The following is a 15,315-nucleotide window of genomic DNA, read 5'->3' on the forward strand; positions in this document are numbered from 1 at the left end:
TGGGTTCCTTGATAATTTGTGTGAGATTGAGGGCATCTAGCTTAGATTGGAGGATGGCCGGGGTGTTAAGCATATCCCAGTTTAGGCCACCTAACAGAACAAACTCTGAAGATAGATGGGGGGCAAACAATTCACATATGGTGTCCAGGGCACAGCTGGGAGCTGAGGGGGGTCTATAAGATGACCGTGGCAGCTTTCCAATCTTTAGGAATCTCAGACCATACGAAAGAGAGGTTGAACAGACTAGTAATAGGGGTTGCAACAATGGCGGCAGATAATTTTAGAAAGAGAGGGTCCAGATTATCTAGCCCAGCTAATTTGTAGGGGTCCAGGTTTTGCAGCTCTTTCAGAACATCAGCTATCTGGATTTGGGTGAAGGAGAAGCTGGGGAGGCTTCAGCAAGTAGCTGCGGGGGGTTGGGGTAGCCAGGAGGAAAGCATAGCCAGCCGTAGAGAAATGCTTATTGAAATTCTCAATTATCGTGGATTTATCGGTGGTGACAGTGTATCCTAGCCTCAGTGCAGTGGGAGGATGTGCTCTTATTCTCCATGGGCTTTACAGTGTCCCAGAAGTTTTTGGAGTTAGAGCTACAGGATGCAAATTTCTGTTTGAAAAAGCTAGCCTTTTCTTTCCTAACTGACAATGTGTATTGGTTCCTGACTTCCCTGAAAAGTCACATATCACGGGGACTATTCGATGCTAGTGCAGTACGCCACAGGATGTTTTTGTGCTGGTCGAGGGCAGTCAGGTCTGGAGTGAACCAAGGGCTATATTTGTTCTTAGTTTAAAAATTGAAAGGGGCATGCTTATTTAAGATAGTGAGGAAATTACTTTTAAAAAACGACCAGGCATCCTCTACTGACGGGATGAGGTCAATATCCTTCCAGGATACCATGGTCGATTAGAAAGGCCTGCTCGCAGAAGTGTTTTAGGGAGTGTTTGACAGTGATGAGGGGTGGTCGTTTGACCGCGGACCCATAACAGATGCAGGCAATGAGGCAGTGATTGCTGAGATCCTGATTGAAAAGAGCAGAGGTGTATTTGGAGGGCAAGTTGGTCAGGATAATATCTATGAGGGTGCCCATGTTTACGGATTTAGGGTTGTACCTGGTGGGTTCCTTGATAATTTGTGTGAGATTGAGGGGATCTAGCTTAGATTGGAGGACGGCCGGGGTGTTAAGCATATCCCAGTTTAGGTCACCTAACAGAACAAACTCTGAAGATAGATGGGGGGCAAACAATTCACATATGGTGTCCAGGGCACAGCTGGGAGCTGAGGGGGGTCTATAAGAGGTGGCAACGGTGAGAGACTTATTTCTGGAGAGATGAATTTTTTTAATTAGAAGCTCGAACTGTTTGGGGATAGATCTGGAAAGTATGACAGAACTTTGCATGCTATCTCTGCAGTAGATTGCAACTCCTCCCCCTTTGGCAGTTCTATCTTCACGGAAAATGTTGTAGTTGGGTATGGAAATCTCAGAATTTTTCGTGGCCTTCCTAAGCAAGGATTCAGACACAGCAAGGACATCAGGGTTGGCAGAGTGTGCTAAAGCAGTGAGTAAAACAAACTTAGGGAGGAGGCTTCTGATGTTAACATGCATGAAACTAAGGCTTTTTCGGTTACAGAAGTCAAGAAATGAGAGTGCCTGGGGACACGCAGGTCCTGGGTTAACCTCTACATCACCCGATGAACAGAGGAGGAGTAGGATGAGGGTACGGCTAAAGGCTATCAGAACTGGTGGTCTAGTGCGATGGGAACAGAGAATAAAAGGAGCAGATTTCTGGGCGTGGTAGGATAGATTCAGGGCATAATGTACAGACAATGGGTATGGTAGGGTGCGGGTACAGTGGAGGTAAACCTTGGCATTGAGTGACGATAAGAGAGGTTGCATCTCTGGAGGACCTAGTTATGCTAGGCGAGGTCACCGCATGTGTGGGAGGTGGGACAAAAGAGCTATCTGAGGCATGGTGAGTGGGACTAGGGGCTCCGCAGTAAAATAAAACAATGATAACTACCCTAAACAACAGTATACAAGGCATATTGACATTAGAGAGAGACATAAAGCGAGGCAGAAAGCAATCACAGGTGTTGATTGGGAGAGCTAGCTAAGACAACAACGGGTAAGACAACAACAGCTAATCAGCTAAGACAACAACAACAGGTAAAATGGCGATGAATGGGCAGAGAGGGTCAGTTAACTACACACAGGGCCTGAGTTCGAGGCTGGGGCCGACAGATAAACAAAATAAACAAAATGGAGTATTGTGATTAATGAATAGTCCAGCAGGCATCAGCTATGTAGCAAAGTGATCATAGGGTCCAGTGAACAGCAATAGATGAAACAGGGAAGCCGTTAGATAGTCGTTACTACACTAGCCGGGAGATGCGCCTGGCTCGAGGGTAACTGGTGCTAGCTTTGGGACAAGGGGGTCACCGTCGGCAGACCAGTCGTGATGGATCGGCGGGGCTCCGTATCGTCAAAGGGTCCAGGCCAAATTGGCAAAAGAGGTATTGTAGCTGGAGTAATTTTGTTTGCTAGCCGGGAGATGTGCCTGACTCGAGGCTAACTGGTGCTAGCTTCGGGACAAGGGCATTAGCCACTATAGCCACTCCGGTGCGTCCAGTGCAAAGGTCCAGAGCTTATGGCAGGAATCCGGTGATGTAGTGGCTTCTAGTCATGTTAGTGAAGAGTCCGGGAGGCATCAGCTGTGTTGCTAAGTGATCATAGGGTCCACTGAACAGGCCGGGAGATGGGCCTGGCTCAAGGCTAGCTTCGAGGCTGGGCCACTCGGTAGCAGCTAGCTAGCTGCGATGATCCGGGGTAATTGTTCAGAGCTTACGGCAGGAATCCGGTGATGTAGTGGAGAAAAGCAGTCCGATATGCTCAGGGTTGATATCGCACTGTGCAGACTGGCAGGTACTATCCAGGCTAAAAGTGGCTGGTGTCTGAGCTAAAGGTAAAGGCGCTAGCAGTGGCTAACAATGACTAAATAGCTAGTAGCTAATTAGCTGGTTAGCTGCTGATGACTAGCTTCTGATGGGGGTTCTAGCTATAAGGTCAAAAAATAGCAGATCCGTATCACATTGGGTGAGGCGGATTGCCGGAAGGTATATTTAATTTAAAAATGGAAAAAGATATTTAAATAAATTTAAATGTATACAAAAAAATACGAAAAAAACGGGACAACAACAAACACGTCCGCACTGCTACACCATCTTGTGCGGGTTCCTTCTTTTTTTCTCAAGTGGGTGAAGTAAAATGCCCTCATTTTTCTTGATGATGACCACTAAATAGGGTATAATATATTATAAAATGGGAGGTTTGGGTCCTGGATACTGATTGGCTGAAAGGTGTGGTATATCAGACATTATTAACTTGTTGGTTCGAGCCCTGAATGCTGATTGGCTGACAGCTGTCGTATATATACTGTTCTAATTACGCTGGTAACCAGTTTATAATAGCAATAAGGCACCTCGGGGGTTTGTGGTATATGGCCGAAATACCACGGCTAAGGCCTGTATCCAGGCACTCCGCGTTGCATCGTGCACCCCCAGGCCTTATTGCTTACATTTAACACAGGTATGACGCAAAAATGCGTGTTTACTGTTCTATTAGTGTTGGTAACCAGTTTATAATGGCAATAAGGCACCTCGGGGGTTTGTGATCTAAGGCCAATATATCACGGCTAAGGGCTGTATCTATGCTGTACTCTGCTTTGCGTTGTGTCTAAGAACAGTCGTTAGCCATCGTATATTGACCAATGTACCGCACCCCCCCAGGCCTTATTGCTTAAATATAAGTTTATATTTCAAGTAAAGGTACAATCTCTGCATGGTCCTGTAAAGTTTAGCTCAGGTCCAGGGCATTGTCTGTGGTTTACTGATGTTGACAAGTATCCACAAGACGCAGTTAAGGCCTTGCACCAGAGCTATGTAAAGTTCAGCTCCCTCTCCTCAGGCCAAGTTCTCTGTAGTTGTCAAAAACAGCAACACAAACAGCATGAGTCCTGTGGGACAGTATTGTGTTCTGGGGGTTCTCCCAGCCTGACCTAAGCCTGGCCTCTCACCCTGCTGATGCCCTCACACCCAATAACACCGGTGCCGACCGCATGACATGGACGAAATGCCAGCGTCCCTCTGCTCCCCTACATGTTGGCATGATGCGGCGCTGTCACAGATGTGGATACAGATGTCGAGAGAGTTGGAGAGAGCAGATATGATCACAGCACATACAAATGCAAATAGACACACACACACACACAGTCTTTTACAGCTAACCTTGTGGGGACACACAATTCAGTCCCATTTAAAATCCTATTTTCCCCAACCCTAACCTAACCCTAACTCTTACTCTAACCTTATCCCAAACGCTAACCTGTTAGGGATCCCAAGTAGCGCAGCGGTCTAAGGCACTGCATCACAGTGCTACAGGCGTCAGTACAGACACGGGTTCGATCCCAGGCTGTATCACAACCAGCCGTGATCGGGAGTCCCATAGGGTGGCACACAATTGGCCCAGCGTCGTCTGGGTTAGGGGAGGGTTTGGCAGGGGTAGGCCGTCATTGTAAATAAGAATTTGTTCTTAACTGACTGGCCTAGTTAAATAAAAGTTAAATAACTTTAACCCAAATACCTAACCTTAACCTGAACCCAAACCCTAAAACTAACCTTAGCTCCTAACCCTGACACTTAACGTAATTCTAACACTAATTCTAACTTTAACCCTAAACCACCTCAAAATAGCATTTTACCTTGTGGTCAAATTTTTTTTCATTTACTATTTTTGTGGGGACTTCTGGTCAGCACAAGAATAGTTAAACATGTCCACTGGCAGGCCAGGGACACACGTATAAGACTGATGATGTCATAGACAGATCTCTGTGTGGAGGTTGGCCTTACCTTTCCTGATGCTCCTTGGTCCATGGACAAGCTGCAGGATACACAGATAAACAGGACACATTATTACACTGTCCTCATGACAGCTCACTCCAGACACACAGGTATCACTGGTAGCATGTTGTCATTCCCTCTCCGCTCTGACAATATGTGGACACGCAGGCAGGCAGGCAGGCAGGCAGGCAGGCAGGCAGGCAGGCAGGCAGGCAGGCAGGCAGGCAGGCAGGCAGGCAGACCGCCAGACGTTAGAGTGATGTACTGCCCTGGTATAAAAACAGCTACCTAGCAGTTATTTTTTTCTGTCCTTGGTGTGTGACCAGCTCTCCAAAGCTCTCTTAATCAGGCGTACTGCATTACAGCTAATGACACTGAGCTGGAGCAGAGCACCACACCCACCCACACACACACACACACACACACACACACACACACACACACACACACACACACACACACACACACACACACACACACACACACACACACACACACACACACACACACACACACATCTCATTGCCCGGAGTGACACTAAATAAATTGGCACGCATGGAAAAGCATTTGAAATGGAAATGTATAGAAACCTTGTATGTGGGTCATTCATCTATTCAACTGCACACATGCATACAGATTACATCTACAGAACAGGCAGAACAGATGAAGAGGTACCTATCCTCACAATGGGGAGAAGGCCAATATCTCTGTCTTTATGAGAGTAATTCTAGCTTCTCGTAGCAATCTAAGCAGCCGACAACATAATTACTGATTCAAAGCATGCCGTTGGGGTCAGTAAAGGGAGAGGTGTGGTAAAATCAAAGATGCCCTCTTGAAATGACACATTAAATCAGGCGCTAATTTAATTAGCGAGCTTTACTTTTAAACACCACCTCCATCACCATCTCCCACCCACCCCTACCCTCACCATCTCTCACCCCTCCCTCATCCTCTCCCACCCCCTCCCTCGTCCCCTCCCTCACCCCAACCCTCACTCTCCCTCACCCTCTCCCACCCCTTCCCTCTCCCTCCCCTCTCTCTCTCTTACCCAGCCACACTGCCGCTGGCGGAGCTCTCTGCGATTTGGGAGCTGGCAATCCACTTGGTCTCCCCCACTACTGTCCTGGCATGTGGCAGGCGCCCCACGTCCTTCACCGTCATCATCAGGTGGCGCGATGACTTGAGCACGCGCACCGCCTCGTCATGGGGGATACCCAGGAAGCTGCACCCGTTCACCTCCAGGATCTGGTCGCCCACCTGGGGTGCGGGGAGGGCACAGAGAGGAAGGAATGGTGGGCGGACTGGCATGGGCATGGGCAGACACTGGGTCACAGTACATAAGTCAGAGGTCACACAGTAGGGGTCATAGAGGTAGAGCCGAGGTAGAGTACAGACGAGAGTGGTAGGTAACAAACACAGTTGGGGTTAGATTGGTAGATTGATCAGTGCTGAGTTCCAGTGGGAGGTAGATCCTGTTTAGATATGAGGTCACAGGGTCAGAGATATTCCTTACTCCTGGTAAGACTGAGAGGTACTCCCCCTATTGAGACGGCTTCTAGATGCTAATGCAGACAACTCTGTCTACGGATGTGTATCTCTATCTGTAGGGCTCCGTAACCATAACCCTAGGTCTTTCTGCACTCCCCTTGTGGACTCTTACAGTATCTTACCTCGAACCTTAGCAACATGGATCACTAGGCTGACCTCTGATCATCTACAATATTATTATATGTTATCTGATATAGCACTGTGAACTGTATAGATAAATCACATATGCAGCAGCTAGTGACAGACTACATTAAACAGAGACCAGACAGACTGGCCTTTCAGGGATGGCTAACACTGACCTTTATAAAGTTAGCTAGCTGCAACAAGACCATGGCCTGTATTCATTAAATGTATCACTAACACAGAGAGGCTGCTGCCTACATACAGACATAAAATCATTGGCAACTCTAATAAATGGATCACTAGTCACTTTATAAATGCCACTTTAATAATTATGTTTACATAGCTTGCATTACTCATCCCATATACTGTATTTTATACCATCTATTGCATCTTGCCTATGACGCTCGGTCACTGCTCATCCATATATTTATGTGTCACACCCTGATCTGTTTCACCTGTCTTTGTGATTGTCTTCACCCCCCTCCAGGTGTCGGCCATTTTCCCCATTATCCCCTGTGTATTTATACCTGTGTTCTCTGTTTGTCTTTTGCCAGTTCGTTTTGTTCATTCAGACCGACCAGTGATTTCCCCCTTGCTCCTGTCCTGTCTATAATGCCTGTTTCCTAGTTTTCCCAGTTTTGACCTTTCTGCCTAACCTGACCCTGAGCCTGCCTACTGTCCTGTACCTTTGCATGCCCGTGTTCGATTTAATAAACTTTTGTTACTTCAACATTGTCTGCACCTGGGTCTTACCTTCAAACCTGATAATATGTACATATTCTTATTCCATCCCTTTACTATTTGTATGTATTAGGTAGTTGTTGTGGAATTGTTAGATTACTTGTTGATATTGCTGCACTGTCAGAACTAGAAGCACAAGCATTTCGCTACACTCGCATTAACATCTGCTAACCATGTGTACGTGACCAATAACATTTTATTTTATTTGAGAAGGAGCGCTGATCTAGGATCAGTTTAGCCTTTTAGATCATAATGCATAAGATTATATGGACAGGGGGACCTGATCCTAGATGGGCACTCCTACTCTGAGATGCTTTATGAATATGGGCCCAGTACTGTTCCTGCCAGAGATTAAGCCAATTTCATCCCTATTCTTTCAAAGCATGCCGTTGGGGTCAGTAAAGGGAGCGGTGTGGTAAAATCAAAGCCTGAAAAATACTGTGATGCCCTCACACATTAAATCAGGCGCTTGTGCACTCCCACACCCCCTCACACCCTCCTTCACCATACATTTTGCATTTAGAGTTTAATTTGGTGTTTAGCAATGAATCATTATTTCTAGATGTCAGCTGTTCTTACATGGGTAGTTGTATTTTATTTCACTCTGCTTAGTCAACCAAATCTCACCAACAACAACTTCAGAAGTCCCTCAAAAGATATTTAGTATATTCAGTGACTGGTATTGAGGTATTATGGGAGTGAGAGTCCCTTGACATTTGTTCTCTCTCTCTCTCTCTCACATACACTCACACGCACACACACCCAGAAGAGTCTCTGATCAGGCTGAGTCACCACAGAGGTGCCAACTGACAGTGATGGAGTGCTGCATCTCCTGCTGTTGTCATCAAGTTGGCACTGACGCCACTCCCCCCCACCCCTCCTCTCCTCCATCCCTCCTTCCTTATTATAATTTCATTAGGGGGCTTAGAGGAGCTGGCACGGAAAGTACTGCTTCCTCATAGCACTTGCGCGCGAGCGCACACACACGCACACACACGGATCAATGCACTGCGTCAAATCAAAGTGTGGGCAAGCCGCCAGGGAGCATCATGGGTAATTAACAAGCAGCGACGCTAGCTGGACCAATGATAATTATATTTACAAATGAGAGGCCAATCAATGTGGAGATGAATAATAAGCGACTGTGTTTTCTGGAAATTCGACTGAGGCTACAGATGAGTACAACTGGATCGATGGCCATGAAACACAGACCATTGTTTTCCCCACAGACCTCTCTATCGCAAGTCTCACATTGCCATTGATTCCTTCCTATGTCTTCATTGTTCTCTTTCTTTCTCTCTGTCTCGCTTTCTCAGCTTGTGTGCCAACACCTCCACAAGAAAGCAACAACTGGAATCACAACTACAGAAACAGACTTGGAAGCCAATCAGATCCCAACCAGATCTACAGTCAGGGGGAATGGAGCCTGTAAAGCTCTTGGGGTACTGCAGTGGTGGCTATTGGGTGGAGATATAGGAGGATGGCTTGAATGGACTGAATAGAAAGGTATCAAACACATACCATTCCTTTATTCCATTGTAGCCAATACAATGAAATGTTCCTCCTATATCTCCACCCACCATCCACCACTAGATAACTGGTATATCACAGTGGCTCTCTGACCAATACACAAACTGTATGAACTAAATCTGGATTTTGATGAAGGCATGGCATGTTAAGTGAATCAGATGGGAGAGAGAGTTGAAAGCTGACCAAAGCTGATCTCATAGCAGTTAGAAATGGTTGAGCTACAATATAAAAAACACACCCAACACAGTGACTCTATGGGGTTAGAAAGCACTTGTCTCAGGTGAGGAGAGCTGAACAGACATCCTATTAGATCCCCTTTGAAGTGTCTTTCTTCCCTGACACTGTGTGTATGTCCCAAAAGGCACCCTATTCCCTACATACTGCACTACTTTTGACCAGGGCTGACCAATAGTGCACTATATAGGCAATAGTGTTGCTTTTGGAGAGCATCCTGTATCTGTTTGATCTGGCCCACTGTCTTGAATCCCATTGACATTACAGTGGTTGGGGTGGGACAGTAATGTACTATGTGGCGTAGGGCAGAGGTATTCAAACATTTTCAGCAGTGACCCCATTTTTTCCGCCAGATCTTCTGGGGACCCCATTTTTTCCCCAAGAATTTCTTGTGACAGCAGCCCACCCCAAATCTAATGACACAACCCTTTTTTTACGTCAACAAATTACCTTAAAATAAATGTATAAAAAAATGTTGGGGTAAAAAAATATATATATATACAGTGAGGGAAAAAAGTATTTGATACCCTGCTGATTTTGTACGTTTGCCCACTGACAAAGAAATGATCAGTCTATAATTTTAATGGTAGGTTTATTTGTACAGTGCGAGACAGAATAACAACAAAATAATCCAGAAAAACGCATGTCAAAAATGTTATAAAATGATTTCCATTTTAATGAGGGAAATAAGTATTTGACCCCTCTGCAAAACATGACTTAGTACTTGGTGGCAAAACCCTTGTTGGCAATCACAGAGGTCAGACGTTTCTTGTAGTTGGCCACCAGGTTTGCACACATCTCAGGAGGGATTTTGTCCCACTCCTCTTTGCAGATCTTCTCCAAGTCATTAAGGTTTCGAGGCTGACGTATGGCAACTCGAACCTTCAGCTCCCTCCACAGATTTTCTATGGGATTAAGGTCTGGAGACTGGCTAGGCCACTCCAGGACCTTAATGTGCTTCTTCTTGAGCCACTCCTTTGTTGCCTTGGCCGTGTGTTTTGGGTCATTGTCATGCTGGAATACCCATCCACGACCCATTTTCAATGCCCTGGCTGAGGGAAGGAGGTTCACACCCAAGATTTGACGGTACATGGCCCCGTCCATCGTCCCTTTGATGGGGTGAAGTTGTCCTGTCCCCTTTGCAGAAAAACACCCCCAAAGCATAATGTTTCCACCTCCATGTTTGAAGTGGGGATGGTGTTCTTGGGATCATAGGCAGCATTCCTCCTCCAATCACGGCGAGTTGAGTTGATGCCAAAGAGCTCCATTTTGGTCTCATCTGACCACAACACTTTCACCCAGTTGTCCTCTGAATCATTCAGATGTTCATTGGCAAACTTCAGACGGGCATGTATATGTGCTTTCTTGAGCAGGGGGACCTTGCGGGCACTGCAGGATTTTAGTCTTTCACGGTGTAGTGTGTTACCAATTGTTTTCTTGGTGACTATGGTCCCAGCTGCCTTGAGATCATTGACAAGATCCTCCCGTGTAGTTCTGGGCTGATTCCTCACCGTTCTCATGATCACTGCAACTCCACGAGGTGAGATCTTGCATGGAGCCTCAGGCCGAGGGAGATTGACAGTTCTTTTGGGTTTCTTCCATTTGCGAATAATCGCACCAAATGTTGTCACCTTCTCACCAAGCTGCTTGGCGATGGTCGTGTAGCCCATTCCAGCCTTGTGTAGGTCTACAATCTTGTCCCTGACATCCTTGGAGAGCTCTTTGGTCTTGGCCATGGTGGAGAGTTTGGAATCTGATTGATTGATTGACAGGTGTCTTTTATACAGGTAACAAACTGAGATTAGGAGCACTCCCTTTAATAAGAGTGTGCTCCTAATCTCAGCTCGTTACCTGTATAAAAGACACCTGGGAGCCAGAAATCTTTCTGATTGAGAGGGGGTCAAATACTTATTTACGTCATTAAAATGCAAATTAATTTATAACATTTTTGACATGCGTTTTTCTGGAAGTCTTTTGATGTTATTCTGTCTCTCACTGTTCAAATAAACCTACCATTAAAATTATAGACTGCTCATTTCTTTGTTAGTGGGAAAATTGTGTTTGTTTGAATTCCAAAAATGATTAAATACATTCTTTTTCTCACCCATCTACACACAATACCCCATAATGACAAAGAGAAAACATGTTTGTAGACATTTTAGCAAATTTATTGAAAATGAAATACAGAAATAACTCATTTACATAAGTATTCACACCCCTGAGTCAATACTTTATAGAAGCACCTTTGACCGCAATTACAGCTTTGAGTCTTTCTGGGTCTCTAAGAACATTCCACACCTGGATTGTGCAACATTTACCAATTATTATTTTCAAAATTCTTCAAGCTCAGTCAAATTGGTTGTTGATCATTGCTAGACAACCATTTTCAGGTCTTGCCATAGATTTTCAAGTAGATTTAAGAAAAAAATGTAACTCGTCACTCAGGAACATTCACTGTCTTCTTGGTAAGCAACTGCAGTGTAGATTTGGCCTTGTGTTTTAGGTTATTGTCCTGCTGAAAAGTGATTTAATCTCCCTGTCTGGTGGAAAGCAGACCGAACCAGGTATTCCTCTAGCAATTTGACTGTGCTTAGCTCGATTCCAGTTTTTTTTAATCCTAGAAAACACCCGTCCTGAACATGATTTTTGAATGACTACACTACCGGTCCAAAGTTTTAGGACACCTACTCATTCAAGAGTTTTTCTTTATATTACTATTTTCTACATTGTAGAATAATAGTGAAGACATCAAAATGATGAAATAACACATATGGAATCATGAAGTAACCAAAAAAGTGTTAAACAAATCAAAATATATTTTATATTTAAGATTTTTCAAATAGCCACCTGTAACGGCTGTCGTTGTAATGAGACCAAGGTGCAGCGGAGGATGTGTGTTCATCTTGAAATTTAATTGAAAAAGAGAACACTTTACAAAAATAAACCAAAGTCGACAGCAAAACAGTCCTGTCAGGAAAAACTCTAAACAGCAAACAATCACCCACAAACCCCAAAGGAAAAACAGGCTGCATATGTATGACTCCCAATCAGCAACAACGAACTACAGCTGTTCCTGATTGGGAGCCACACACGGCCAACCAAAGAAACAAACCAACATAGAAAAATAAACATGGAACGCCCACCCATGTAACACCCTGGCCTAACCAAAATAGAGAACAAAAACCCCTCTCTATGGCCAGGGCGTTACAGTACCCCCCCCCCAAAGGTGCGGACTCCGGCCGCAAAACCTGACACTGAAGAGGAGGGTCTGGGTGGGCCCTCCTACGGCAGCGGCTCTGGTGCGGGACGTGGACGCCGCTCCACCCTTGGCTTAGCCCACTTAGGTGGCACCTCTAGCAGCGCCGGAGGACTGGCGGGCGTCTCTGGCTGTGCCCGGCTGGCGGGCGACTCTGGCTGCGCCCTGCTGGTGGCTCCGGACAGGTGGGCGGCTCTGGCGGCTCCGGACAGGCGGGCGGCTCTGGAGGCTCCGAACAGGCGGGCGGCTCTGGCGGCTCCGGACAGGCGGGCGGCTCAGGCGGCTCCGGACAGGCGGGCGGCTCTGGCGGCTCTGGACTGGCGGGCGGCTCTGGCGGCTCCGGACTAGCGGGCGGCTCTTGCGGCTCTGGACTGGCGGGCGGCTCTGGCGGCTCCAGACTGGCGGGTGGCCCTGGCGGCTCTGGCCCAGGATTCACCAGGCTGGGGAGACCCACAGGAGGCCTGGTCCTGGGAGGAGGCACAGGATAGACCAGGCTGGGGAGACCCACAGGAGGCCTGGTCCTGGGAGGAGGCACAGGATAAACCAGGCTGGAGAGACCCCCTGGAGGCCTGGTCCTGGGAGGAGGCACAGGGTAGACCAGGCTGGAGAGACCCACTGGAGGCCTGGTCCTGGGAGGAGGCACAGGATAGACCAGGCTGGAGAGACCCACTGGAGGCCTGGTCCGAGGAGGAGGCACAGGATAAACCGGGCTGTGGGGGAGCACTGGAGTTCTGGTGCGTAGGCTTGCCACCCAAACTCCAGGCTGAATGCCCACCTTTGCCCGGCACGGGCGGAGCGCAGGCATAGGCTGAACTGAGCCCTCCCAGCGCCCCGGAGACACAGTGCGCAGCGCCGGTGCAGGATAGCCTGGACCGAGACAGCGCACGGGAGACCAGATGCGCTGAGCTGGAACACTCCGACCTGGCTCGATGCCCACTCTCGCATGGCACTTGCGGGGGGCTGGCATGTAGCGCTCCGGGCTATCAACGCATACTGGGGACACCGTGCGCTTTACCGCATAACACGGTGCCTGACCAGTACTGCGCTGCCTCCTGTAAGCATGGGGAGCTGGCTCAGGTCTCCAACCTGACTCTGCCACACTCCCCGTGTGCCCCCCCAAATTTTTTGGGGGGGCTGCCTCTCGTGCCTGTTGCGCTCCCTTGCCTCATACCAGCGCCTCTCAGCTATCGATGCCTCAATCTCCCACTGCGGGCGGCGATACTCCCCAGCTTGAGCCCATGGTACTTTACCGTCCAGTAATTCCTCCCATGTCCACGACTCCCGATAGCTCCTCTCCTGGTGCTTCTCCTTCCTCCACTGCTTGGTCCGTTTCTTGGTGGGTGATTCTGTAACGGCTGTCGTCGTAATGAGACCAAGGTGCAGTGGAGGATGTGTGTTCATCTTGACATTTAATTGAAAAAGAGAACACTTTACAAAAATAAACCAAAGACGACAGCAAAACAGTCCTGTCAGGAAAAACTCTAAACAGCAAACAATCACCCACAAACCCCAAAGGAAAAACAGGCTGCCTATGTATGACTCCTAATCAGCAACAACGAACTACAGCTGTTTCTGATTGGGAGCCACACACGGCCAACCAAAGAAACAAACCAACATAGAAAAATAAACATAGAACGCCCACCCATGTAACACCCTGGCCTAAACAAAATAGAGAAGAAAAAAAAACTCTCTATGGCCAGGGCGTTACACCACCCTTTGCCTTGATGACAGTTTTGTACACTCTTGGCATTCTCTCAACCAGCTTCATGAGGTAATCACCTAGAATGCATTTCAATTAACAGGTGTGCCTTCTTAAAAGACTTCACTTGAAGAAACTTACAAAGTTCTTGAAATGTTCTGTATTTACTGACCTTCATGTCTTGAAGTAATGATGGACTGTCATTTCTCTTTGCTTATTTGAGCTGTTCTTGTCATAATATGGACTTGGTCTTTTAGCAAATAGGGCTATCTTCTGTATACCCCCCTACCTTGTCACAACACAAGTGATTGGCTTCAAGCGCATTAAGAAGGACAGGAATTCCACAAATGAACTTTTAAGAAAGCAAACCTGTTAATTGAAATGCATTCCAGGTGACTACCTCAAGATGCTGGTTGAGAGAATGCCAAGAGTGTGCAAAGCTGTTATCAAGGCAAAGGGTGGCTATTTGAAGAATCTCAAATATAAAATATATTTTGATTTGTTTAACACTTTTTTGGTTAGTACATTATTCCATAAGTGTTATTTCATAGTGTTGATGTCTTTACTATTATTCTACAATGTAGAAAATAGTAAAAATAAAGAAAACCCTTGAATGAGTAGGTGTTCTAAAACTTTTGACCGGTGGTGTACCTCATCTCTGTACCCCACACAAGCAATTATCTGTAAGGTCCCTCAGTCGAGCAGTGAATTTCAACTACAGATTCAACCATAAAGACCAGGGAGGTTTTCCAATACCTTGCAAGGAAGGGCACCTATTCATAGGTGGGTAAAAATGAAATAGAAGACATTGAATATCCTTTTGAGCATGGTGAAGTTATTAATTACACTTTGGATGGTGTATCAATACACTCAGTCACTACAAAGATAAAGTTGCCGGGGAGGAAGGAACATTTCCCCTTGAGGCCAATGGTGGCTTTAAAACAGTTAGAGTTTAATGGCTTTGATAGGGGTAAACTGAGGATGGATCAACAACATTGTAGTTACTCCACAATACTTACCTAAATTACAAAGTGAAAAGAAGGAAGCCTGTACAGAATATAACATATTCCAAAACATGCATTCTGTTTGCAACAAGGCAATAAAGTAATTCTTCAAAAAATGTGGTCAAGCAATTACCTTTTTGTCCTGATTACAAAGTGTTATGTTTGGAGAAAATCCAATCCAATACATTACTGAGTACCACTTTCCATATCTTCAAGCATAGTGGTAGCTGCATCATGTTATGGGTATGTTTGTAATCGTTAAGCAGTATTATTACAAACAGAGTGAGTC

General features: G+C 46.3%; 1 protein-coding gene across 1 annotated transcript in view; it reads right to left on the reverse strand.

Annotated features, from left to right (window-relative positions):
- LOC106567256 (whirlin) overlaps nt 1-6,579 on the reverse strand; it is a 65,245-nt gene extending 58,666 nt beyond the window's left edge. The window contains exons 1-3 of the mRNA XM_014136347.3: nt 6,562-6,579; nt 5,940-6,214; nt 4,901-4,931 (exon numbers count right to left, since the gene is read on the reverse strand). Coding sequence (XP_013991822.3) covers nt 4,901-4,931; nt 5,940-6,214; nt 6,562-6,579 — 324 coding nt within the window. The remainder of the gene's footprint in view (nt 1-4,900; nt 4,932-5,939; nt 6,215-6,561) is intronic.
- Between the last annotated feature and the right edge of the window lie 8,736 nt (nt 6,580-15,315).

This window comes from Salmo salar, chromosome 01 (genome assembly GCF_965601325.2).
Source record: "Salmo salar chromosome 01, fSalSal1, whole genome shotgun sequence".
Lineage (NCBI taxonomy): Eukaryota > Metazoa > Chordata > Actinopteri > Salmoniformes > Salmonidae > Salmo > Salmo salar.